Below are 26821 nucleotides of genomic sequence, written 5' to 3' on the forward strand. Positions count from 1 at the left end.
GCCTACATAGAGACACACATGTTCACATCTAGCAAGCTGCAGGCAACATAGACATATGTTCACCCATATGAAAAAAGGTAAAAGGGTCATGGATTTGATATACACTTCTCCCTCCATATTTGCGGTTTCAGCAATAGCGGTTTTGATTATTCGCAGTTTTTAGCTTGCTGGCTCCTCCCCCCAAATTACATCAACTTGCATAGAGAAATCGCTGATTCCAAGCGTTTACAGAGAAAATCGCCGATTCCCAGCACTTTCATCACCACGTTTAGCCTCTCCTTCAGGAACAGGCCAGGTCTCCCACCATGTTTTTCGCGGTTTCACCATATTCACAATGTTTTTTAATAGAAAACAGCGAATAACACATGAAAAAGTGATTTGCGGTTTTTCTTTATTCGCGGGTCTGTTAATCCCCTATCACAGTAAATACAAAGGGAGAAGTGTACTGCCTTTCTTTGGGTACAATCAAAGTGGTTTACAATATACTATATGCAGGGTGAAGCAAAAAAAAAAAGTTATCCCATATTTTTTTGCCATTTTCTCACCATTCGCTTTGAATTTTAACAAGAAATTTTATGGACTTATTTAGTCATACTACATATTACTATTAAACAATGTTTAATTATCTTAAGCTTTGTTGATGTTACTGATGTTTTAGCATTACTATCTAGTAATTTTTTGCACACTAAAATGTTTGAACAAAACACAATAAAATAACATCATTCAAACAATACAATTAACAATGTTTCAGAATTTCATAGTCACTGTGAATGCTCTAAGTGCCCCCCCCCCAGCTTTAATGCAGGCCTTCAGTCACATTGAAAAGTTCTTAACAGCTTTGTCAATCATTCAGTAAGCTGGAACACCATTTTCTTTATTGTCCCCCAGACTGGCACAGAAATTGATGGGTAATCGCTCACCATGACCAGCAGTTGGAGACATAAACTTTTGGCTGTAGTATATGTGGGCTGTGCAGTCCCAAGCACAATCAGTCTGCTCTCAGTCTCCAGCAGGTGGAGGTGGTGTTTCAGTTTGTGAGCCTTGCTACCAACTACCAGCAAGGCATATAGCTTTAAGAGCCAGTGGGGTCTGTTCTAGAGAGTTGCGCGGGGACAGAAATCCCACCACGGATTTGTAAATAAAAAAAACCTAAAAATGGACTTAGAGACATTTGGAGCATTGAGATAAAGCATCAAATTACTGCATCTCAATGGCCACAAATTTGGTCTTGGAGAATGAGATGTACGGTGTCCGCATCTATGAGACAAACTTGGTTTTTCCTTTTACATAGAGCATTTTGGAACCCAGTTAGATTACAAAAGTTAGATAGCTCTAAGTCTAATAGACTTAGATTGTAATCTGGAAGCAGGGACTTTAGATCACTTAATATTCTATTGTCCCTGTATCATGGCCTTTTGGAAATCAATTTGGTCTCAAATTAATTGTTTACTAGAAAACCATGTAGCATTATCATATGATACAATTATGTTCGGTATGTCAATGAGAACAAAGAGTCAAATTTCATCGAGCAATAAACATAAGAACATAAGAAGTTGCCTCCACTGGGTCAGACCAGAGGTCCATCGCGCCAAGCAGTTCGCTCCCGCAGCGGCCCATCAGGCCTATGACCTGTGAAGTGGTCCCTGACTATTCCTATAACCTACCTCTACTTCTATCTGTACCCCTCAATCCCCTTATCCTTTAGGAACCTATCTAAACCTTCCTTGAACCCCTGTAGCGTGCTCTGGCCTATCACAACCTCCGGAAGCGCGTTCCATGTGTCCACCACCCTCTGGGTAAAAAAGAACTTCCTAGCGTTTGTTCTAAACCTGTCCCCTTTCAATTTCTCTGAGTGCCCCCTTGTACTTGTGGTTCCCCACAGTCTGAAGAATCTGTCCCTGTCTACCTTCTCTATGCCCTTCAGGATTTTGAAGGTTTCTATCATGTCTCCTCTAAGTCTCCACTTTTCCAGGAAGAATAGCCCCAGCATTTCCAAACTGTCAGCGTATGAAAAGTTTTCCATACCTTTTATCAGTTTAGTCGCTCTTCTCTGAACTCCCTCAAGTACTGCCATGTCCTTCTTGAGGTACAGCAACCAGTACTGGACACAGTACTCCAGATGTGGGCGCACCATTGCACGATACAGCGGCATGATGACTTCCTTCGTCCTGGTCGTGATACCCTTTTTAATGATACCCAACATTCTGTTCGCTTTCTTTGAGGCTTTTGCACACTGTGCTGATGCTTTCAAGGTTGCTTACCCCTAGCAATGATCCCCCCATTTTGTAGCTGAACATCGGGTTCTTTTTCCCTATATGCATGACCTTGCATTTCTCTATGTTAAAGCTCATTTGCCACTTTTTTGCCCACTCTTCCAGCCTCGTTAGGTCCCTTTGATTATGACGGGAGTCGCCATACAACAGGGGTCTCAAAGTCCCTCCTTGAGGGCCGCAATCCAGTCGGGTTTTCAGGATTTCCCCAATGAATATGCATTGAAAGCAGTGCATGCACATAGATCTCATGCATATTCATTGGGGAAATCCTAAAAACCCGACTGGACTGTGGCCCTCAAGGAGGGACTTTGAGAACCCTGCCATACAACATATCACCAGTAATTGGAAAAATTACAGTAGACTTAATTATACCTTTTGGTGGACTTCGTTGTGCCACATTTACAAAATGGAAAGAACAATTGGCATACAAAAAGGGAATTATAATAATTTTAAAAAGATTTGGGGGTCATTGACAAGTTATTGCAATGATTAGACACCATTTTCCCCTCCCTTATACATAGGGGGGAGGGGGGATGGTATAAAGTTCTATGAAAGGTTTAATCAATAGATAAGCATATAATATTTATACAATATTTTTTGATTAAAATATTTGAGGGAAGGGTGGGTGAGGGGTATAAATTTATGTATTTACGATTATAAGGAAATTCAAGTGATGTATACAAGTTTTAACTGATATATTATTATGTACTTGATGTAAGATAGAAAAATGAATAAAGAATTTGAAAAAAAAGATAAATATGCAAAGTAACAAACTGCAGGAAACCCAAGGGAAAAGTCCCCTTCCCTTCCTCATTCTATCCCTATCATTCCCAAAGAGAAGTGGCACTTTAAAGTATAGCTGTTGGGCATGCCCCATGGCCATGTCTAGTTTAAATAGTGGCTCTGTGTAATTTGCCTTCTAGGGATTTTTTTCACGATGTGTACAATAAATTGGTTGGGTTTTGTGGTGTTGATTTTTTTTGTCGTTTTGCTTAATTATTTTGAAACCTCTGTTAGTTACATTGTATTTTGCATTTGGGTTTGTTACATACTTCCCTTACTATAAAAGGAATTGATTTAGTTACATATTCCTTTTGCTTTACGTGGATGGTCAAACAACCATGTTTATGAAATCTGTTGCCTCTGTCTGCAATGATTTAGAGTCCAGGCCACTTGAAATTCCTTTGCAGCCCTACCTGTAAGGTTCATATGGGACGTTCTTGCTATACTCGTCTCATGACCTTCCTTATTCCTCAACTGATCTGCATGGCTGCAACTGAATCTGTCCAACTCATCATCCATGATTGTAGGCCAAGTCCTTTCCTCCAGCTGGTGCTCTGGAATCAATATTAAAACCTGGAGGAGGTACCCTTGTAAGTAAGTTTGTCTTTTTATTGAATATAATATATATTTAGTCTTAATTCATCGTAATCAATAGCCATATGTATAATTGTCTTAAGATATAATTTGTTTTTATTAGTTGCTGTACACTTTTTTTTTCTATATCAGAGATGAAGAGGCCTGGAACTTCGTCTTGTAGTAGAGAAGTGCTCAGGCATCCTACTTCCAGGTCTAAGAACTGGGAGTAGGATGGGCTGCCCTGATGTTGCAGGATTGTACTGCATGCCAGTGCACAGCACGAATGAAAAAAAGTACATATAAGTTGTAAGTATGCTTGTTTCTGCTGCACTAGATGTTTGTACGACACTATATGTCTTGACTGCAAGTATGAATTCTTGTGCTGTTTGTGTAGTGTATGCTTGACATTTCACTTTATTCAAGTCTTGATCCATTGTCCATCAGAGTATACAGTACATTTGAGCAGTTTACAGTAGGGAATATAATTTCTAATGAGAGAACCTGTTTATCGGAAAGAAGAAAATAGAGCCGTTGTACTTGAGTCTTATTCAGTGTCTCACAATGATGCATCAATTAACATGCTTATAATTTAATAGATTTTAGCCATTTGTAATATGTTTTCTGTGAGTTACTTTGAAGTTGGCATTAAATCCTTTAGTTACTTCCTCACCATTTTGTTTGCCTAAATCAGGGATGGGCAAACTTTGTCCTCAAGGAGCACAGCTGGCTGAGTTTTTATGCATGATGTATTTTGCCTGCACTACTTCATATTATGCAAATAGACCTCACATATATTCATTATTAAAAATGCTGAAAAACTAATTGGGTTGCAGCCCTTGAGGACCAAGTTTGCCTCACCTGGACTAAATGCTACTAGCTTTCTTTCCCACTTTGCAACAGTAGTGACAGTGTTGACCCTTTCACATGTACTTATGTTATTTTTCTGCCTCAGCTATTCTTGTCTGTTTGCTTTTTGGCTTCTCTGTTTGCATAATTAAGATTTAAATACTTCTTAAAATACGTGTTTCATTATTTTTCCAGCTGCACCAAGATATATAGAGGATACACCGGAGGGAGTGGAAAACATGAAAAGGGCCTGCAAAATTTGGAAGAATGGTCTAATGTCTGGCAATTAAATTCAATGCAGAGTGATACATTTGGGGAGTAGAAATCGGAGGGATAAGTATGTGCTGGGAGGCGAGAGGCTGATATACCCGGACAGGGAGAGGGACCTTGGAGTGATAAGTGTCTGAGGATCTGAAGGTGACAACACAGTGTGACAAGGCAGTGGCTGTAGCCAGAAGGATGTTAGGCTGTATAGAGAGAGGTATAAACCAACAAAAGAAAAGAGGTACTTATGCCCCTGTACAGGTCATTAGTGAGGCCCCACTTTGAGTTTTGTGTTCAGTTTTGGAGGCCCTATCTGGCTAAGGATATAAAAATGGTAGGGGGGTCTGTGCCAAAAGATGTACAAGAGACTGAAAGACCTGAACATATAGAGGATAGGGGACAGAAGTGATATGATACAGACATTTAAATACCTGAAAGGTATTAACATAGACCCAAACTTTTCCAGAGAAGGGAAATTGGTAAAACTAGATTGTGGGGTGGTAGACTTAGGAGCAATGTTGGGAAATTCTTTTTCAAGGAGAGGGTGGTGGGTGCCTGGAATGCCCTCCAGAAGGAGGTGATGGAATTTAAAAAAACATGGGATGAACACAAAGGATCTCTAATTAGAATACGTATGGTATAAATTGAAAAACTAAGGCTGGTACCAGGCAGACTTGCACAATCTGTGACCTGTTTATGGCATTTTGTTTTAGGATGGTCTTGGGAGGGCTTTGATGGGATCCACAGCAATTTGAATCATGAGGACGGTGCTGGGCAGACTTTCATGGTCTGAATCCTGCAGACAATGAGATGGCTTGGATAGGCTGGAGTGAGCTTCGATGACAGCTCCCAGTAGTTGGAACCTAAGGACAGTACCAGGCAAACTTTTAAGGTCTATGGCCCAGAAATAACAAAGAAAAAAGACACTCTAATTGAATCATGAAATTTTAATGCATGTAATAGGGCAGACTGGATGGTTCATTAGGTCTTTATCTGCTGTATGTATAGTCAGGAAGAGGAGAGAGGTACATTCAAAAGACTGCCCAGCAACTACAGAAGAGAATGAGAGAAGCTGTCACCACTCATCATTTCACTTGAACAGGAAAAAGGAGACCATGATTTTAACTGTTTGGTTTTTGTGACAATTTCTACATAATGTATTGATTTGTTTCCAATAAACAGTGAATAGTGTTCAGTTTCAGAGGTGATGTGAAGCATGTTGAGCTATATGCACATAGCAATTGGTATGTTACATAATACTTTAGTAGTCAGTGTGGGTGAGTCCTGCTTACTTGTGTACCTGTGTAGAAGGGCGTTACACCATGTCCTACGAATCCAGAGTCTCATGGCTGTCCTGTTAGAGAAGATGAAAGATGAGTGTGTTAAATACGCATACAAAGCAGACACATTAACCACGTATCTCAGGATACATATTCAGTTATACCTTCAAATATTCATATAGTTTCAAAACAAGACTTCAAAAGTGTCACTCACAGCTGTTAACCTCTCATTGCCATGAGCTTTACACACCCACCTCATCATTAGTCATATGTTTTTAAGTTTTTTATATATAACTTTTTTTTTCAATTATATTTATTAGCAATGGCAACACAGACTGTACAATCGACCATTAATATAGGTATAAATTCCACTGTACATAAAGGAACTGGCTTAAAGCAAGAATCCCCTAATACAAACGAAATCTAATTGTAATCAACCATAGTCCCATAACTTCTTATTCACACTTAGTCTCCCCATAATTCTAATTATCTTTAAAGAGTAAATAGAGACAGACACTTATCTTTTTTAAACATTCTGTCCGTCGGCCGGGGAGAATAGAGGACAATGTTTAAAAAAGGTAAGTGATTGTTTCTATTTACTCTTTAAAGATAATTAGAATTACGGAGAGACTAAAGGGTCCTTTAATTAAGTTGCGCTAATCAATTTAGTGCGTACTAAATGCTAAGGCATCCGTAATATTCTGTGGGCACTTTAGCATTTAGCGCAGGCTAAATCGGGTAACACGCCTTAATAAAAGGGCCCTTGTGTGTGAATAAGTAGTTATATATTTTAATTTAACAGCTCCGTAAGCCATTTTGGTTTAAAATAAATAAATACTTAATGTATTGATTTGTTTCCAATAAACGGTGAGTAGTGTTCAGTTTCAGAGGTGATGTGAAGCATGTTGAGCTATATGCACATAGCAATTTGTATGCTACGTAATACTTTAGTAGTCAGTGACTAATGCAAGGTGGGTGTGTAAAACTCATGGCAATGAGAGGTTGAGTTGTGAGTGACACTTCTAAAGTCTTGTTTTGAAACTATATGAACATGTAAAGCCTGAGAAACGTGGTTAATGTATATTAGATCTCTTGGAATAAAGATTGTGCTATAATTACTTGGATTGCAAAGCAGATACAGCATGGGTGAGATATAATTGAGAGAATTGATCTATGTTAGTTTGAGGTGGTGTGAACATGTAGCCAAGTATTATCTTAAACTCTACTGGCTAAAGATTGATTTCAGGATTAAATATAAATTACTATTGTTAATTTATCTTAAGTGTGCCCCCACAATATCTGATTGTCTGTGTGTCTCCTTTATATAGCACTCCAGAGACAGCGTTCAGCGACACAACATGATTTGTCTATACCATCAAGAAAAGAGTTAAGATTGCAACCTGTGAGGGTTGGTGCTTTTTCAAATATAGGCCCAGAAGAGTAGAATAAGCTTCCATCTTATATTAAACAACAAAAAAGTTTGGGTGCTTTTAAAAACCTGCTAAAGCGCCACCTGTTCTGCTGTATGAAATATACAGGTTGAGTTGAGTTGTCCTGTTATGTGGTGATTGAGGTAGGCAACAGTAGGACAAAATTGGTGCTTGGGTAATATTATCGTTGTTATGTTTGTATCTCTTATATTAAATGACTGTGTAGAAATTTTAAGTTTTGTATAATGATTGAAATGTTTGTGCAGATTTAGTGTGTGTGTGTGATGATGTGCTCCGCTTCGTGAAAGGCAGATTATAAATTTAAGAAACCATAATATAGGACTTGGGATATAGAAAAGCATGTTCTTTTGCAAGTTGTTTTGTTTTATTGATATTATGTATGTTTTATTGTGAGTGTTTTAAAAGGACGGTTGTTAAAATTGTTACAGTGTTGGCTAATAGAATATAAAAGGACTTGGCAGCTTCCTTCCTCTTCACCATCCCCCCCTTTACAAAACCATAGCGCGGTTTTTAGCGCCGACCACGAAGGTAACAGCGCTGACTGATAGGAATTTTATGAGCATCCGAGCTATTACTGCCATGGCTTTCACTAAAAAACACACTATAGTTTTGTGGAAGGGGGAAAGTGTATAAAAGGTTTTTTGTTTTTTAGAAAATTACTTCTTTTTACTAGGCTCTTATTATTTATTTTCCTTAAGACAACCATCATATACCTATAGATAATTTAGTAGAAGACTTAAGAACCTCAGAGACACAACTCAGGACTCCTATTGTCCTAAGGAGGTGACATATAAAGCTTAGGACAATGAGTGATATGAGTCCTGAGTGGTGTCTCTGATTAAGTCTTCTACTAAATTATCTAAACTTAAGACTGATGTTTCATGGATATAAAAAAGTTTTTTTAGAACCATCCTCATCCTCTTAGGAAGGGTGAGAGCTGCAAAGCTGCACCAGTTCTTTTTCCTGAACTTCAAACCACTCTCAAGCAAGAATAAATATATTTGTCTCTTTGGGCTTCCATAGGTAAATAAAAAGCATATAAATGTGTGTTCTGGGCAGAGAATTGATAATACAGCATTTACAGTAAAGCATCTCTGTCCTTTGAATACCCTTTTTCTCCCACAGTCAGTGAAAAGTATTTTCTTTTCATGCTGAATGTTTATATTTGACATTAATTGCATACCATTTATATTTTTCCCCACTGTTTGCCTTTCAGGGTCCCAAATGATCTTGTTTGATTTCAGCTCATGTTGTTTTTTTAACCTCAGTGCAAAAATATGAACACAGTAGTAACTTAAAAAAAAAAAAAAAAAATTAAGTATGAAGCTATGGAAGTTGTGGGGTTATTTTTTTACCATACAATCTGGTTGGATTTTACTAGGTTAAAAGCACTTTTCCTAGCAAATTAATGTCCTAGGGCTCCTTTTACAAAGCCCATTCAGTTCCACAGGCTTTGGTGCATTTAAGGTGGCAGCATTGCTACCACAGCTTTGTAAAAGGGGCCTCTAGTTTACTAAGCTTTTTTTCCCCCCACTCAGCTTTACTTTGTAAAAGCCTGCCAGAATGTGGTAAATGCCTTAATTGGGTCCTTAATGTGGTAGTTTCCTGCTGATCTTTCGTCTTAACTTTTTCTTTTAATGTACGCAAATATCTGTTCAAGATATGCAGGAAAAATGTAAAGCATGCAAATATAAACTAAAAAAGGTGAGAAATTTTTTATGCTGGTTAGTAGGAATTTAATACTTAGTTGATAAGCCTAGATCAGGAGTTCTCAACCCAGTCTGTAAGACACACTTAGTCAGTCAGGTTTTCAGGATATCCACAGTGAATATGTCTAAGATACATTTTCATGCACTGCCTCTGTTCTTTTTTTTTTTTTTTATTTGGAAAATGTTTTTATTAAAGGAACAATGCACAGAAGAAAATACAGAAGTCAACCAAAAAAGAGAACAGCAAAATACAAAGTCTCAAACTAGAGACATCAAAAACAGGCAAAGCCAACATCTATGTTAATTTATATTCATTGTAGGTATCCCGAAAACTGACTTGACTGGGTTTAGAGGCACTGGGTTCTCAAAACCCTGGAGATGTTTGATGTGTTATATTTGTGTTCTGTTTTACTGTTTCAGTAGAACTGCTTTGAATAGAAGCAGTATAGAAGAAAAAAAAATTGCTTGGCAGCTTATAATATGTTTATAATATAGCACAAAAAACAGTTTATAAATTCAAAAATCGCAAACAATAATAACAAAATATATAAGTATTTACTAGGGCTACATAGAATATTGGATTAGATTCAGCCCCAAAGAACATTATTCATATTTAAATGCATAGTGATTTAAATTTGAATACGAATATTCCAGAGTGCAACTGCTAAATCCTCCTGAAATAAATGCTGGATCTCCAGTTTCACATTGCTTCTTTTATTGGCCCCTTTTATGAAGCCGCGTTAGAATTTTTTATTGCCGACTGCTGCGGTTAAAGCTCCAACGCTCGTAGAATTCCTATGGGTGTCGCAGCAGCCAGCGATAAATAAACCGTAATTCAGCTTGATAAGAGGACCGTTATTTATTATGTTAAACTCAGTGACCATTCACATTCGGACAAATAATATTTTCATTATTTGTATTTGACTGAGTAATAACATGTTATTAGGTACAGCTCTAAATTTACATATGGTTGCCATATTCTTTCTTGGTAAGAATGGCTTCAGTGATTTTTCCTACTGGAAATGTTTACAGTAGCAAATATTACTAGTTATTTCTGTAGCCCACCGATAAACTCTTTTGCAAACAGGTGTCCTGTGTTTAACTGTGAATTGTGACATCAAATGCAAGGATAATGCAGAATAGGAATAACAATTTCTAAATTGCTTTCGATACTTGAAGTTGCAAGTTTGTGTGTGATACCGCTTTGGAATAAGGCAGGCTATAAATTTTTAATGAAAATGAATATTTTTCAAATGTGTAGTCTGTGTGGCTTTTTTTTTTCTTTTTAAAGTTTCTATTTTGTATTGTATTTTGTACAGACCAGCAAAGAAGATAAATTATCTAATCGTATACAGAGCATGCTTGGAAACTACGATGAAATGAAGGAAATTATAAGTGATGTTGGAATTTCCAAGCCAACAGTGCCAACGGCAGTAGATGAAAAATCAAACCAAAGCTGCTTTGGTGAACAAAGACACAATAGCTCTCACCAGAGCAGCAAATGGACTCCTGTGGGGCCAGCTCCTAGTACATCCTCCCAGTCACAAAAACGGTCCTCATCAGGTACACAAGGTGGACACAGTAGTCAGCGGACCAGCAGTGGACAGAGACATGACCGTGATTCCTATAGCAGTAGCAGCAATAGCAGTCGCAAAAAAAGCCAGCATTCATCTGAGCACTCTAAATCCCGCTCCATAAGCCCTGGAAAACCACCTGCCGTCTCTTCACTTAGTTCCAGTCATTCCCGGCCTCATGGTGGTGATCACCAGAGCAAGGAACGCCAGCGGTCAAAATCCCCAAGGGATCCTGACACAAACTGGGACTCACCCTCTCGTGCACCCTCATTTTCAAGTGGACAGCACTCCACCCAGTCTTTTCCGCCTTCCCTGATGTCAAAGTCCAGTTCAATGTTACAAAAGCCCACTGCCTATGTAAGGCCCATGGACGGACAGGAGTCAATGGAACCAAAGGTGTCCTCCAAGCACTACAGCAGCCAGTCTCATGGCAGCAGCCTGAATGAACTGAAGCCTAGTAGCAAAGCACATCTAACCAAACTCAAGATCCCTTCTCAGCCACTAGATGTACGTTTAAAATTACTTGTTCCTTGGAGAGCGAGTTACAATAAGTGAAAGTGAAAAGTGGATGGACAGTGTTCTCCCAAGAAATTTTTGCCAACTGGGTAACATGAATGAGTAGCCCGGTGGGGGTGGGAGAATACTGCCTAGTACTGTAAAAATTTCCATTGAGTTAGCCAGAAGGATCAGCCGGGTGGTGTGTCTGTTCAGAGGTCCTAGGGGGAACACTGGATGGGTAATATCCAAACCTTTGGTGTGCTGTCTATCTCCTGAAAGATAGGGTTGAGGAATTTAGATTTTCTTATCAAGTCCTTTTTAAGCCAAAAAGAGAAAACCAGTTGTGTAGTATTCATGACAGTAGGATAAGCAACTTAGTGGTCTGCCCCAGGGACTTGTTTTCCCTTGAAATAAAGGGATGGGATAGAGAATTCTATAGTCTAGGTATGTGTACAATAGATCCTATGTAAGATTTATGGTTTAAGAGTTAGTCAGTCGCTGAGTATATTTTATTAAAAGGTTAAGGAGAAACAGGATGGTGATTCATGTAAAAATACTCTGCTGTGTTTATGAACAGAAGGTAAAATAATAATAACTTTATTCTTATATACCGCCACACCATAGCAGTTCTAGGCGGTTCACAATAAGAGAAACTGAACAATCATAAATACAAGCAGGTACAAAAATACTTATGTCTGCTTGGATAAGAACATATAAAACATTAAGCATTAATGCTAATTACAGAGCATGGTGATAGAACATGGAAATATGAGGGCTTGGGTATAGTATTTATTCAATTTTCTGTACCGTTCTCCTAGGGGAGCTCAAAACGGTTTACATGAATTTATTCAGGTACTGAAGTATTTTTTCCCCATGTCTGTCCCGGTGGGCTCACAATCTGTCTGATGTGTCTGGGGCAATGGGGGGACAGAGTGACTTGCCCAGGGTCATGAGGAGCAACGTGGACTTGAATCCACAACCATGCTCATGCACTTAAGAGAGAACCAGAGAGGAAGATTACAAATAATGACTTGGGCAAGAAGGATATCGCCTTAGCAGGACAGATTAGAAAAGCTGTGCAGACTGGACAGGCAGTTGGGGTCTTTTTCTGTTAGTATCTACAGTATTATCACATACAAGGCTATAGTGTCTTAAACATCTTTTTACATTTGTAGGCATCAGCATCTGGAGACGTGAGCTGTGTGGATGAAATTCTTAAAGTAAGTTCTCTGTACAATAAATGCAATTGTTACTGTATTGGCAGTTTTAAGAATCATAGCTTGGTTAACGACAACATTTAAAAGAACCAGGACTTGTAGAGTCAGTACACCAGACCTTCAACTTCTCAATTTTTCCATTGTCCGACTCTTACTTGTATTAAGTTTTAAATTGTTTGTTCTGGATCTAAAATACTAGTAAATATAATTTATTATTTACCAGTACTTTAGATCCAGGGCAAAGATCAAAGATATACATTTATTTACAGGCAGTCCCCGGGCTAATAACAAGTTCAGTTTTTTAAACTGTTCTTAAGTTGAATTTGTGTGTAACTCGGATCTTGTTTCTCTTCACAAAGCCGCAGGAAGTGGCTCCTACACGTGGCCAGTAGCTGATCTGGAAGCCTTCCCTCCAACGTTGGAGGGAAGGCTTCCGGATTAGCTGTGGGCCTTGTGTAGGAGCCACATCCTACAGCTTTGTGAAGAGAAATGAGTGCAGTTGGAAGGAGGAGAAGGAGGGAGCCGTTCAGAAGAAGGTAAACACCTGCAGGAGAGAGGCATGAACTTGGGACACAGAATAGAGGGAGAGAGGGGGGCACATTGGGACACCGAAGGAGGAGACAGGACCCCTGTTCATGAGTACGAGTCCGACATAAGTCGGATATTTGTGATGCAGGATTGTTGCCTTTAGATCCTCACTGCAGATTTTCTCAAGTAAAGTTTTGGGGTGTCATTATAGATTCAACACTTTCATTCAATGACCACCTTAATTCTCTGGTAAAAAAAAATGTTTCTTTGGTCTCCATATGTTGAGGAAAGTGAGATCCTGTTTCCATCAACAACATTTTGCTGTCCTTGTTCAATCAATCATTCTTTCAAGGCTGGATTATTGTAACTCGGTCTATTTAAGCTTGACCAAGAAAAACTTTCAAAGACTTCAACTGATCCAGAATACTGCGGCTAGGCTGATTTTTGCAAAAAGTAAATTCGATCATGTCTCTCCACTTCTGCAAAAACTTCATTGACTTCCAATAATTTCCAGGGTATACTGTATTTTTCGCTCCATAAGACCTACCTGACCATAAGACACACCCTAGATTTAGAGGAGGAAAACAAGAAAAAAAACCATTCTGAACCAAATTCTCCCTGCCAGACTCTGCACCCTGTCCCCCCTCCCTGCCAGGCTCTGTACACTGTCCTCCCTCTTGTGGTCTGGTGGTAGGTGGGGACAGCAGTGCCTAGTGGCTGGCAGGCAGGTAGGGACAGGGCACAGAGCAGGCAGGGAAGTCTTTCTGTTTCCTGCTCAGCTTGGAAAAAGCACATCTCTAATACCTATACATTTTTATTTCCTCTTTTTTTATTTTTTTTAAAGCAATTCACATGTCCAGCACAAGGCCTCTTGCCTCAGCTGTACATTTGTTGTAAATTTAAATTAGTGGTTAATTTCCTGTAATCCCAGCAGGAGGGCCCCCTTACTCGGTACCTTGCTGTTTGATTTTCTGTTTTTGGTGTATTTTAGACTCTCTTGATTCTAAAATACATTTTAAAAAAAATACTAACTTTCCCGATTGACTATTCAAAGCAGTCTACGGAAAATATTTAATCCCAAGTATTAGTTGCAAATCATTATTTTTGAGATAAAATAGTTGGCAGTTATATAAAATCAGAATCTAAAAAGAATTTGATTTGCTCTGTGAAAATTCCTTGAATTTATCCAGTCCTATTTCTACCAATATTAATTGAGGGAATTTGGAATACTGCTGCGCTGACTTTTTAAAGAGTATGAATATAGCATGAACTAAAGCAGAATCTTTGAGAAGGAGGGGAAATTATTTTCACTTCTTTTCTACCTCGTTCTTACCTTTCCCCTCTCCCCAAAGATAAGAAAATACATTAGAACAAAAAAAGGGAAAGAGACCTGGAGATAAGACAAAAAAAAATATTAAAAAACCGCCAAGATGTACTGTAATTTTAAAACTCCTTTTTAACTCTGGAATTGGACATAAATTAAGAATTTTTTGTCAAATCTCTTGCTGTAGTTCACAAATTTTATCTTGCTGTTGCAGGAGATGACGCATTCGTGGCCTCCACCTTTGACTGCTATTCACACACCCTGTAAAACAGAGCCTTCAAAATTTCCTTTTCCAACAAAGGTAAGTGAAAAACCCTATGACCCTCTTTATTACCTATGTATAGTGACTAATTTTTTGTTAAGCAAGAATGAAACTGTTTGTCTAACATGCACATTTATAAAATGCACATGAAATAAAACATATCATATGCCAATATTGCATCAGACCAGACCATGAAGCCTAATTTTTTCTCTTGACAGTGGCTAGAAAAGACCTACCAGATTTTAAAGAGCAGTTCTTTTCATAAATGGATATAAAAATTAAGTACAGAAGTAAATTTTCATGGGTCAGAGGCTAATGTTCTGTCTAAAAATCTCTTTGCTAGTGTGAGAACCACTAGGATTATTCATTGCTTTTTCTGTACTTGCTTAGTGCTATGTAAAGTAGCGTAGTTAGTGGGGGAGGGCGGACCATCCCGGGTGCCATCATCTTAGGAGCCTTTCCGCCCCTCCCCCCTCATGTACCTCTTTAAATGTTCACTGGTGCAAGCAGCATCTTCCACTTGCTGCTCGTGCTGGCGTCTGCTCCCTTCTGATGTCACTTCCTGGTCACGGGATCAGGACATGATGTCAGAAGGGAGCTAAGGCGGGCATTAGCAGCTGATGGAAGGTGCTTCTTGCACTGATGAACATTTCAAGAGGTATGCAAAAGGGGGGGGCCAAGTGGTGGAGAACAGTGGGGGAGTGCCTAAGCGGCAAGGGGGGAGGGCACCAACCTCCCTTGGTACGCCGCTGGCTATGTAATTTTAATCGTGGCTTGTTATCAGCTCCTAGATGTATGATTCTAATGAAAACAATCAAAACTAAACATACACCCATTTCTCTGATTTCTCCACTACTTATTTCCCAGCCTTGGGACACTTAAGAACATAAGAATTGCCTTACTGGGTCAGGCCAATGGTCCATCAAGTCCAGTAGCCCGTTCTCACGGTGGCCAATCCAGGTCACATTCTATGCTACCGATCCTGGGCAAGCAGTGGCTTCCCACATGTCTTCCTCAATAGCAGACTCCAGGAAATTTCCCAAACCTAATTTTGTAGAATGGCAAAGCTCTTTATTTTTCTAAACCTCAAAACTCTTGCCAGCCTTTCCACCTAGGTTGCCAAGTATCTGGTTTCTACAGACTTAATGGTACTAACCACAGAAATGCAGCAACATTTAAATCTAATTGTCCAACTAAACCTGCTGCCTGCTACAATGCCATAAAACATTTGAAATAGAGTTCTGCCTATGGGTTGTTGTTGTTTTTTTTTACTTTGGGAATGGAGACCTGTAAATTCCATACTTCAGAGAAATAAAGGCAATCAGTATGTACCACTCTGAACAACGTTCCAATTCAGTCTTGAATATAAAGTTATTTTTGACTCTCCTGGGGTTTGAACACTGAGGATTTGTGTTTCATGGAGAACGACGTTGTAGTGGAGATGATACTTTCAGGTAGTTACTGCAAGAGGAGTGGCACTTGAGGTAGCAGTCTTGGCAGAGACTTTCTTTCTGTTTGTCTATAATAAAAACTGCCTATGCTTGTGGATTTTATGGAATTTTATGAATGTTTTGATATTGGAAATCGCCTAGATTTAGGCGGTGTATAAATAAATAACTATCAGCAAACAAGGAGTGGAGGGACCAGAGTCACCTGGAAAAATCATAATGTGGAGGTATGTGAGCGAGATAATTTGGAAGCAAAGTTTTCACCTAAGGGAATTCCACACCTTACTTGGCTGTAACTCTTACACTCAGTGAAAATGATGTAGCTGGAATGAAAACATTTTTCTTCACAGTCTCGCAAATAAGATTTGGTTTTAATGAAATATTAAGCAGTTTTTATTTGGGGATGCTATAGAGTTTCACAGCTCTTAGCATGGCTCTTTCCTAAATTAAGAATACCTTTGTGCCAACACAGAAGTGAACCGGAACTCAAAGGAAAAATTGGATAGAGCCATTGATGCTCAGCAAGTTTCTGTTGATTGAAAGCTTCTGTACCGCTGCTAATGACTAAGGAGTCAATTCAGAGCTGTCCTGATGGATTTTTAGCATTTTTTTCCCACTTTTAACATAACTGTGCTTTAACATACCTCCAGACCGACACAGACAGATGGGTTTACGCTCCTCTGCCAACAGGTGGAGACTGTGAGCACATTGACTTTTGGCAGTAGTACAAGTGGGCTGTTGAGTCCCATCTACAGTCAGTCTGTTCTCAGTCTCCAGCAGGTGCAGTTAGTTAGGGCCTGTTGGATCTGATTAGTGGCCTTTTTTTTAGCACTACAGTCAGAGCTTGGGGGACCTGATGGATTTTTAGCATTTTTCTCCACTGTTAACTGTTTGTTTTTGGTATGTTAACATATGTTTTGATTGTGGATTATGGTCAAACATTTATTTACAGAAGTATATAAAGGACGTTCAGTTTGTTGCTCTGGCCTGGTGGAGGGGGGGGGTCTTCAGCATTTTATACAAGATCAATATCTAACATTCTAAATCACTGAGAGGGGTACATAGGGGTGAGGTCCTATTGGAATCTTATGAACATTGAAGGAAGGGGGTGACTATCCAGCCCAGACATGTTAGTGATTTGAACTGAAATACTAAGGTAGAGAATGATACTAGGGAGGGAGTGGTAGATAGGAGGCAGTGCTGGTAATCATATTTATGTATTTGTCAGAAGTTGGCAACCGTGCCCTCTGCCCCTTTGTATCAGCATCTTCCCCAGTGTTAGCTCCCTGACTAATCCCAACCTTGCTTCCACAATCACCACTTTGCCATCCTAGTCCAAATGCTGGTCTTATTACAGCTAGACTACTGCAATTTGCTACACGCTGACCTGAGTTCCGTCTATTACACAAACTACAAATGGTTCAAAACACAGCAATCGGACTGATCTTTGGACCAAAAAAATACGACACTATATCGGAATATTTCCACAAACAACACTGGTTACCTATACATTCACAAATCACATTCAAGCTATCCTGCCTCATAACCTACACGCTAACACCTCAGAACAAATAACTCAACTCTTCTCCAAATCACACTTCTCATTTTCTAGGAGCCATGGCACAAATCTACTAATGCTTCCTTCATCCAAAGGAGTCAAATACAAACAAATCTATAACTCTCTTCACCTATACAACCATCAGAACATGGAACTGTCTTCCAGCAACCATTAAGACTGAACTGAACTACCTCAGCTTTCGAAAAAACCTACTTGTATGACAGACCTTATCAACCTGCAACGTAATCACTGCTGCCAACTCAAGAAAACCATCACTAATGCCACACTGATATATTATCTTGGACACTGAGGCCTTGATTCTGCAAAGTGCTTCCCGATTTTAGGCAGCTGTGGGCGTCCTACAGCTGTATCAGCCAATCGGGAGGCAAGTTTTCTAAAAAAAAAAATGCTCCCCAGGCAGGCTGCCTATATTGAAGGCGCCTCCAGGAGTCTAGGGAGGCCCGTAAGCCCGCCTAAGCTCACCGAAGGCTAGGCGGTAGCCTTAGGCAAGCCTAGGCGGCCCTATGTGTCTCCCTATGCCCGGGGAGAGGCCTGCAATGGGTCTGAGAGGGGGAAGACTTGAATATAAACCATGACCCCCATTTTTGGACCATTATTTTTGGCTCAGAAATCTAGGTTTCTGTTTGAATATAGACAGTAAATATTAAAATTATATTCAATCCTTATTTTTTGCTGCCAGTAAAATATTTACAGAAATACAGAAATATTTACAGTAAAATACAGAAATATTTTCCCAAATTCACAGATTGAATTAAGGTTTGGCTATTTTGTATTTTAAAACTTGAGTGTTTATGTTCAGTGAAGCTGTATATTGAAATCTGTTGTTCTTTCATGGACATTAGTGTGTTTGCGGCTGATTCATTAACCTGTGGAAAACTTTGTGGGCTAGTGGCCATTTGTGCAAAATTACAGGGAATAATTTCTCATGCATTCATGCTGTGGTGATGCACAAGAAATGTTTACAAAGTCCCTGGTGTGAGCAGTATTAAAGGGATTGTGGGAATCTTATAGCATTCTCAATCCCCATCTAGCTTCCCAGTAAGAGAGTTCTGGGATTGAATTTGCTATATGAATCCTCTTGTTGAGCAACCTTTGTAGTTTAGAGCACTAGTCCCTTTTAATCTTCATGTGAAAACGTGGCAGCATTATAGAAATGATTGAAATCCAGCATTCAAGTCTCTTGTAGCATAACCTTTTGCTAACACTTAATTTTTCTCTTCTGTAGGAATCACAGCAGTCTAATTTTGGCACTGGAGAACAAAGTAAGTGTCTACAAAACGTGATTGCTTAATTTCTTCCTGGAAGATACTAGAATCCATATTATTTGTTTCTTTTAAAAATTTCTATACCATTTGATATCAAAACGGTTTACAAAATGGTTACATACATAAAATGTTAAAACAAATCAGGACAAGTAGAAACAGACAGCATTAATTCTAACAATCATCAATACTCAGAAAAATGCATCAACAAATAATTGTGTTTTTAACAGTTTTCTAAATGAAATCCTGTCACTGCATTTCCGAATTTGGCCAACAAGGGCATTCCATAGTTTTACCCCTGCACTTGAAAAGGTCATTGCATTGGTTTCTGCATATTTTAGGTTGACATTTGTTTTCAACAATGCAGAATTTTCCAAATGCAGAGATTTTGTTGGTTGATAACTAGACATCTTACTCTTAAAGAATTCTGGAATGAAGCCATATAGAAACTGGTGACAGATCATGATTGCTTTGTATTGGATTCTAAATACAACTGGCAACCAATGAAGTTGTCAAAGATATGGCGTAATGTGCTCATATCTTGATATTCCTGTTATCAATCTAGCCGCGGTGTTCTGTACCACCTGCAATGCCCTGCACCTGGCTTTGGTTATTCCCAGGTACAGGACATTGCAGTAGTGCAACCGCAAAAAGATCATTGCCTGTACAACGGCATGGAAATCAAACGGTGAAAGCATTGGTTTCATACAATACAATAAATGTATCTGAGCAAAACATATTTGTATTTTGTCTTTGTCACTTGACAATTCATTGTAAGCCTAGGGTCCAATCTCACTCCCAAATTGTCATTGACTCCCTCACTTGCATATCTCATCTACCACTTTTAGTTCTTTTGGCCATCTCTCCTGATCAGATTTACCCACCAACATAACCTCTGTCTTCTCTACATTCAGCCTCAGACCTTGCCTTTTCATCCATTTGGTAATTTCACTCATATAATTACTCAATCTGCTTCTCTAACTCATCTCCCCATACACACACTGGAAAGAAAAAAATATCATCCGCGTATATTCGATATTTGACTCCTAGCGATTGAAACAGCTGACCTATGGAAGCCATAGTATTTTACATTTATGGCAGTGATTCTAAAACCTTTTCTGGTTGACCATCCCCAATCAGTCAAGCTTTTAGGATATCTGCAGTGAATATTCATGAGGGAGATTTGCATGTGGTGCTGCTTTTTGTGTGTCCATTTCTGTCATGTATTTCCATTGTGGATAAACCAAAGCCTGATAGGCTGAGAGGGGTGTCCTCCAGGACAGGTTGGGGAACCACTGATGTATGGTGTCCCCAGATGAACCAGTCTGCTAGGCCAGTATGTTTTTATTTTAATGAAGGTAATGGATTTAGTTGAAGGCTGTGTCTGGATTGGTATCAACACAGATGGCCCTTGGTATTTATATTTCAGCCATCAGACTTTTGAATTCTTACATTTTGTGTTAGTATTTGTGCTTGGACCAGGATGTTTCTAGTTCTATAGTGTATAATTTTTTTTGCCCTCTCTTAATCATATTTTTGTTTTGATTTTGCAGAAAGATGTAATCCATTGTCAAAACCATCTAGTGGTCATCAGTCCAAATCGTAAGTGTCTTACAGTGTCTAGAGGCATTCATGGGTAAAATCTTTGTTGTGTTATCATGTTGTGGTGTTTAGGTTTTTTTTTAATTCATTTTGTTTTCCTGTCTATGATTTTCTTATCAATGCTAAAATACAGCAGTTTATAACATGATCTTGGGTGTTCATTAAATAATTTAAAGATTTTTTTTTTAATTCTTTATTCATTTTTTCATTTTTCAACAAGTGTACAATACACATATCAACAATTAACAATTGGTTTATTTTTAAGTCTTCAGAATGTGCCTACCACCAACCAATTGATTCCTGATTGAGGTGTTCCAAGGCAAATTGATCCTCATCAGACTTTTTATTTATTATTACTATTCTTAAAACTTCAATATTTTTGAGTGCTTGCAAAGTGCTTCTAAAGTGCTTATCTTAGTGCTATAACGTTCTAAAAGTTCAAATACTTAAGCGACTTTTCTTTTACTTAGCTTTTCATGCTTGCTGATCGCATGAATCGCTGTTGTTCAGAAATTTAATGTCGGGTAGGGACCTGTAATCTCCGACATGTTTCGCCAAAGGCTTTATCAAAAAGTCCCCCCTTCAATATTGATCCATTGCATCCCGACCAAGGCTCTAAAGTGCTAAAGTGTTTCTCTTCCTTTGATCAGGAAGCTTAATCTTAAATTACCTCTAAGGGCGATGGCACCATGAGCCTTGATTTCGTAATTGAAGGTCCCTCCACCCCCCAACACATATTTTATAATTCCACTTACCCCATTCAGTCTTGCAGTGACTGTCCTTAATTGCTCTTATTTGGAACCTGGAACACGTGCAGCTCCTCCCCCCAAGAAGCCATTTACTAAAAGCTTGGACTGCTTCCCTGTCAGGGTTTGTGAGCATTGCCTCTACAGTATTCTTTACCCCAGAAAATCTGACCCAGGAATTAATCCAGCTTCTCTGCATGGAAGTGCGCAGAGCACTGCCACTGAGCCACCAGTCTAGTCCTGTATTTTTTATTTTGTTTGTTAAGTTTTCAAATTACAATTCACAAAAGAAAATCTTGTTACATGAAACAGACAATAAATTTAAGGAAAATGTAACTACAGTGGTACCTCGGTTTACAAGTGCACCAGTTTGCGAGTGTTTTGCAAGACGAGCAAAACATTCGCAAACTTGGTGCCTCGTAAACCGAGCTTGCCTCGCTATACGAGCGCCCTCCCCCCGTGATCCGGCATCTCCCCCCCCCCCCCCCGTTCGCATTGCCCCCTCCACCGCGATCCTACTTCCCCCCCCCCCCCCCCCCGAGCAGTCAATGACACCCTTTACCCGACTTGGCACCAGTGCCGGTGCCTGAAGATCCTCCCTCTTTTGGCGCAGCCTGGGCTGGGCGGTGCATCGGAGATCCTCCTTCTTCTGGGCTGGGCTGGGCTGGCTTTGAGCATTTGCGCATGCTCAAAGCCTTCTGATCTCGCTCTCTCCGAGTAAAGGGTGTCATTGACTGCTCGGGGGGGGGGGGGGGAAGTAGGATCGCGGTGGATGGGGGGCAACGTGAGCCGGGGGGGATGCCGGAACAGCGTCGGATTCCTCAAGGGGGGGGAGAATGGAGCAGCGCTGGTAGCCTCGGGGGAGGGGAGGAGGTGGAACCAATCAAAGCAGTTTCCTTTACTTCCTATGGGGAAACTTGCTTTGATATACAAGCAATTTGGTTTACGAGCATGCTTCTGGAACGAATTATGCTCGTAAACCAAGGTTCCACTGTACTTACAAAACAAAAAAATATCTGTAGCTCATCCTTAGACCTCAGATAAGAGGGAGTGGACAAAATATAATATTGGAGAATATTAAGGGGAAAAAATTCACCCTGAAAAGGCATTAATGTGAATCACTTTGTTAATTTCTATATTCCCAAATTCCAGGGACTCCTTCAAATGGTCTGGAGGAAAAAAAAAAAAAAAAGTATACTTAATTCCCAAATACCTGACCAAGCATTTACAAGGATAGGCCAGGTGAAAGGTAGCCCCCAATATAATAGTCTCTTGTCTTAATGAAAGAAACATTTTTCTCTGTTCTTGTGTAGATCTCAAAACATCTGGGTAAACCCAGATTCTTTGGCCCCCAAACGAAGTTTGAGAATTTTTGAAATATAATTTCAAAATCATATTCATGTCATGCTTGAATACAAACGATACTAAGAGCGTTACTCTCTCAGAAGTTTCAGTTATAGTTTGTTCCAATAGAGCAGAAACATTTTCAAAGTCTGTCTTTATATCATTGCCTTTTATCTTTTCAACTTCTCTTTGAGGAATTTTTTTTACTTGGCAAATAATACATTTTATTTACTGGAGGAATAGCATTAGAGGAAACCTTTGAAGAAGGTTTGGATGGGTACCTGGAAGACAAAGGGATTGAGGGGTACAGATAAGATTAGAGGATTAGAGGCAGTTACAAAATTAGTCAGGGACACTGTTCAGGCAATTAGGCCTGATGGGCTGCCGCGGGAGCGGACCGCTGGGCAGGATGGATCTCTGGTCTGCCTCAGCGGAGGCAACTTCTTATGAATTCTCAATCAAATATCGCTTGAAAAAGTCTATAGGCAAAGCTAGTCCTGTATTTTAAGAAGTACCTAGGCTGTACTAAAAGCAGCAACAATGCTTTCTACATACAGCTGAATTTAGATCTGTCACAAGGAGAATGAGAAAGATCTGCTGGATAAGTTGATTGTGGACTGATAAATCAGTTAGTTAGGATTTAAGCAGTGGGTTGCTAAGACTTCAGGCTCTTTGTTGTCATGCCTTGGATCACCAGTGAGAAGCATCACTGGATTGGAGACCTTGGTCATAGAGGGTGAATTTGGCCTGGACTCATTGACAGTTCTTACATTAGTAAAAGCTATTTTCTTACTCCTGTCTGACTTGAATTTTGAAGTGAATAGGAGACACAGCTTCTATAAATTGCATGCTCACATTCAGAAGGGTTCATTAATAATTTGGTATCTTGGATGTTCATAAAGGGATAAAGGATGCTTAAGGGCTTTCTGATTTATGTTTATGATGATATCGAGAAGAACTTATCCATTTCGGAATACCACAATGTTCACTATTGGAAAAATACAAATGCAGCTAATTTGCATCAACACTTTATTTCTTCCAGATGTGAACCAAACCAGACAAAGTAAGCTACTTTTTGTTTACTTGTATGATTTTGGTTGATGGAATGAGCCAACCCAGTGGTAGCAAATGCGCACGGCCAGGTGGAAACCAGGACCTTGGTGGCATTATCAACTTGGGTTTTTCTTTCCCTAGGTTGGCTAGGAATGCTGCAGAGGCAGTGCTCAAGCTCCTAATGGAGTAGAACAGAAAAGGGAGTTTGGTCATTGCTTAAGGATTTGGGGCACATGATTACATTGTTATGGAAGGGAGCCCAAGTGCCAGGCCACTGGCCCAGTACCATCCCCCTGCAGCTGGGGGAGGGGGTTTGAGCTAAAATCAGGGGAAAGTATCTGGGTAGTTGTGAGTGAATATTCATAGCACCAGGATCCCAGCCCCTAGTTCTGATTGAGCTGAAAGGCCTGAAGGGTTAAGAAGAAAGTGACAAGTCTTAAAAAAAGAATAGTTGAAGCCAGTTTAATCATAGTCATAACAATGAAACAGAAGCTGTCTTCATTTGCAAGTTATTGCACCCACAGAACTGGCACCAGTGGGTACTGAGCAAGTTCCTTTATTGTGACCAGGGAGGTATAATTTGTAGGAACGGGCAGCCAGAAAATGTTCATTTTGTCATTTAGGGGAATGTTCATTCTGTTTGTGGGTCCCTCCTTGTGTGGTCATGGGAGAGAACACAAAATGAAAATTGTCTGGTTCCCCCCAGGCCCACCTTGGAGCCTTGAATCACAGGGGACAAAGCTGTCATTTGCAAACTATCATTGGTAAACAAAAATGGGCAAGGTTTCATTCGCTAACGACAGGAAATAACTATCCATCCCTAATCTGTTTAGCATCCTCAGTCATCTTGAAAAGTTGGCATCTGTGTCACCAAGTTTAAGGCTCCTTTTATAAAGCTGCGGTAGAGGTTTCTACCGCAGGCCGGCGAGGTAAATGCTCCGATGCGTCAGAGCATTTACCTCGCCGGCTCACAATAGAAACCTCTACCAGGGCTTTGTAAACAGCCAGCATCAGTTTAGTATTTCTAGGTAGCATAGAAAGAACATTATATTGACTCTGCTAAGATAAAATGTGTGAAAGAAAATCCAGGTTGAGTAGGAAAATAATAATTATACAATACCTTCTGTTGGGCTACTCATATTCTTTGAGATAGGGACATTTAGAAGTCCTAAAAGCTTGCAGTTTAAAACACTTGTGATAAAAGGGATCATGTCTGCCTAATGGCCTTGTCGGTTTTCTTTTTATTAAATGTAATGTCTGTTTAGTGTCTGCTAAATTTTTAAAAAGCTGAAGGCAGAGTGCTTGGAAAATCTTGGTTATACTTTCTTTCCCCCTACCCAGTATGCTAAAAGATGACTTGAAACTAAGCAGCAGTGAAGACAGTGATGGGGAGCAGGTATGTGCCTCAGCTGTTGGACTATATTGCAGAATTTTTATTCTCTATCATTTCCAGATGCCTCTCAACATGCTGATATTGGGTTTTTCCTATCTCTACATATTTGGTGCTTTTGCTGTTACTTTGTTTGAGGATATTACTCTAGTATAGAGTAGGTAGCAAAAATCAAAACCCTTCTTGTTTAGTACTTAGCAGGAAAGGTTTGAGTTCACCTATTTTAAAATACATCGGTACAGACAGATCTAGTCCAATCTACATTTTTATGACTTCACTGCTGTGCAATATCAGATCTTGGTTCTGTTTAGAAACTGTATTGCATGGGTTTATTCAAAAAAACTCTTCAGGTATTTGGGGCAAGAAGTGAATTAACAACTATGGATCAGTTGGTGTGGACAGTATTTTGCAACTTAAGGATTATGAACTATATGACCAGGAAAAATATGATGTGTAAATGAGACATTCTGGGCCAGATTCTGTATAGGACGTCTACATTAGGCGGCGTAAACAAGGACACCTAGCAACGCCTAACTTTGGAATTCGCACACAGTATTTTTTTTAATTGGCTTAATCGGCATGGTAATTGACCATGCCAGTCAAAAAAAAAAGTTTAAATGACCAATTAAGAGTTCAGCGCCAAACTCTTAGGACACCTAGTGGCACCCAAGCTGAGGCGTCGTCCGATGCCTATCCGTAAAGTAGGGGTGGAGAATAGGCATGGTTGACTTAGATGTTGCTAGTTGGCCTAATATAGCAGCGCCTACTTCAGGATGCCTCTAGGTGGGATTTTATAAATGGCACTTACCTTGACAACCGCGCCGAGTGACACTTACAATGTAGGCGCCACTTGGCACAATTCATAGCATGTAGAATGTGTCTACTTGCAACATCTGCAAATCCTGTGATCTCTACCCCTGTTCTGTAAAGGCTTCACTGGCTCTGAGTTTCTGCAGTCTGGTGGAGTGTTTCCTACCCAGGCCCTTCTGGCCTTTACAAAAGGAGTTGTTGAAACCATCATAGGGTTACCATATGGCTTCCAGAAAAAGGAGGCTTTCAACGGAAGTAAAACCTGGATGTCTCAATATGTCCTCTTTCTTTTCTGGAGCCATATGGTAACCCTAAACCATCATACTTATCCGTTGTTCATTTTTCTTCTACCCAAATAGTGCATTTAACTGGAGGTTGATATTGTAGAAGGCACTCTTGTCAGGTACTTAATAGGAGATAGTGTTTCTGAATTTAAAAATGCTTCTAAAGTCTGGTGCTTTTTTCAGGTTTATGGGGACAATGATGAAACGGGATAGCTTCTGTAGCAAAAATCATGCTCTTTCAAATGATATAAAAACCAAACAAGCAAAGCCTACACATTAAGAGATATTTGAATCTGAAAAACAGTGAAAATGTGCATAAATGCATAAAGCCATATTTTTGGATGCTCATATCTTCAGCTTCACTTGACTGTAAAAGCTTATATTGCAAATCATGGTACATGTCTGCTGGTGAAAGTTGCCAAAAATTTTCGTTTGTGCATTTTTTTTTGCCTACTTTGCTGACCTGTAGAAATGGAAGCACGTTTGCAAAAGATTTCAAACTTGGAACAGAAACTTGCTACAAGATGTTGTACCAAACTGCAAAATTTCAGCCTCCTAGGTAGTTTCCTTCTGCCGCAGTGCTTAAGCAAAGTTGCCCACACGAGGCATGGGAGTGGATCGATTGCTTTTGTTCATCCACCAAATTGAAATAGATCCCAAAAATTTGCAGAGTTTAATTTGAGACCCTAGACAACATCCCTGTAAAATTTGGTTGGAT

General features: G+C 39.6%; 1 protein-coding gene and 1 long non-coding RNA gene across 5 annotated transcripts in view; both read left to right on the top strand.

Moving 5' to 3' along the window:
• The window catches only part of AFF4 (AF4/FMR2 family member 4), a 99227-nt gene that overhangs the window by 33504 nt on the left and 38902 nt on the right, over nucleotides 1-26821 (top strand). For 2 of the 4 annotated variants that reach the window (XM_033926992.1, XM_033926994.1), the window contains 7 exons: nucleotides 10502-11263; nucleotides 12430-12474; nucleotides 14538-14624; nucleotides 18838-18874; nucleotides 20428-20476; nucleotides 23609-23629; nucleotides 24961-25015. In XM_033926992.1, coding sequence (XP_033782883.1) covers nucleotides 10502-11263; nucleotides 12430-12474; nucleotides 14538-14624; nucleotides 18838-18874; nucleotides 20428-20476; nucleotides 23609-23629; nucleotides 24961-25015 — 1056 coding nt within the window. Of the gene's footprint in view, nucleotides 1-7375; nucleotides 7596-10501; nucleotides 11264-12429; nucleotides 12475-14537; nucleotides 14625-18837; nucleotides 18875-20427; nucleotides 20477-23608; nucleotides 23630-24960; nucleotides 25016-26821 lie in introns of those variants that run through there. The other 2 variants (XM_033926995.1, XM_033926993.1) reach the window with 2 other exon arrangements.
• Nucleotides 3296-5245, top strand: LOC117351569. Its single transcript, XR_004537469.1, has 3 exons — nucleotides 3296-3646; nucleotides 3783-3938; nucleotides 4674-5245. It is a non-coding gene; the product is annotated as an uncharacterized LOC117351569 (long non-coding RNA).

The sequence above is a fragment of the Geotrypetes seraphini genome, chromosome 18, assembly GCF_902459505.1.
Source record: "Geotrypetes seraphini chromosome 18, aGeoSer1.1, whole genome shotgun sequence".
NCBI classification, from domain to species: domain Eukaryota; kingdom Metazoa; phylum Chordata; class Amphibia; order Gymnophiona; family Dermophiidae; genus Geotrypetes; species Geotrypetes seraphini.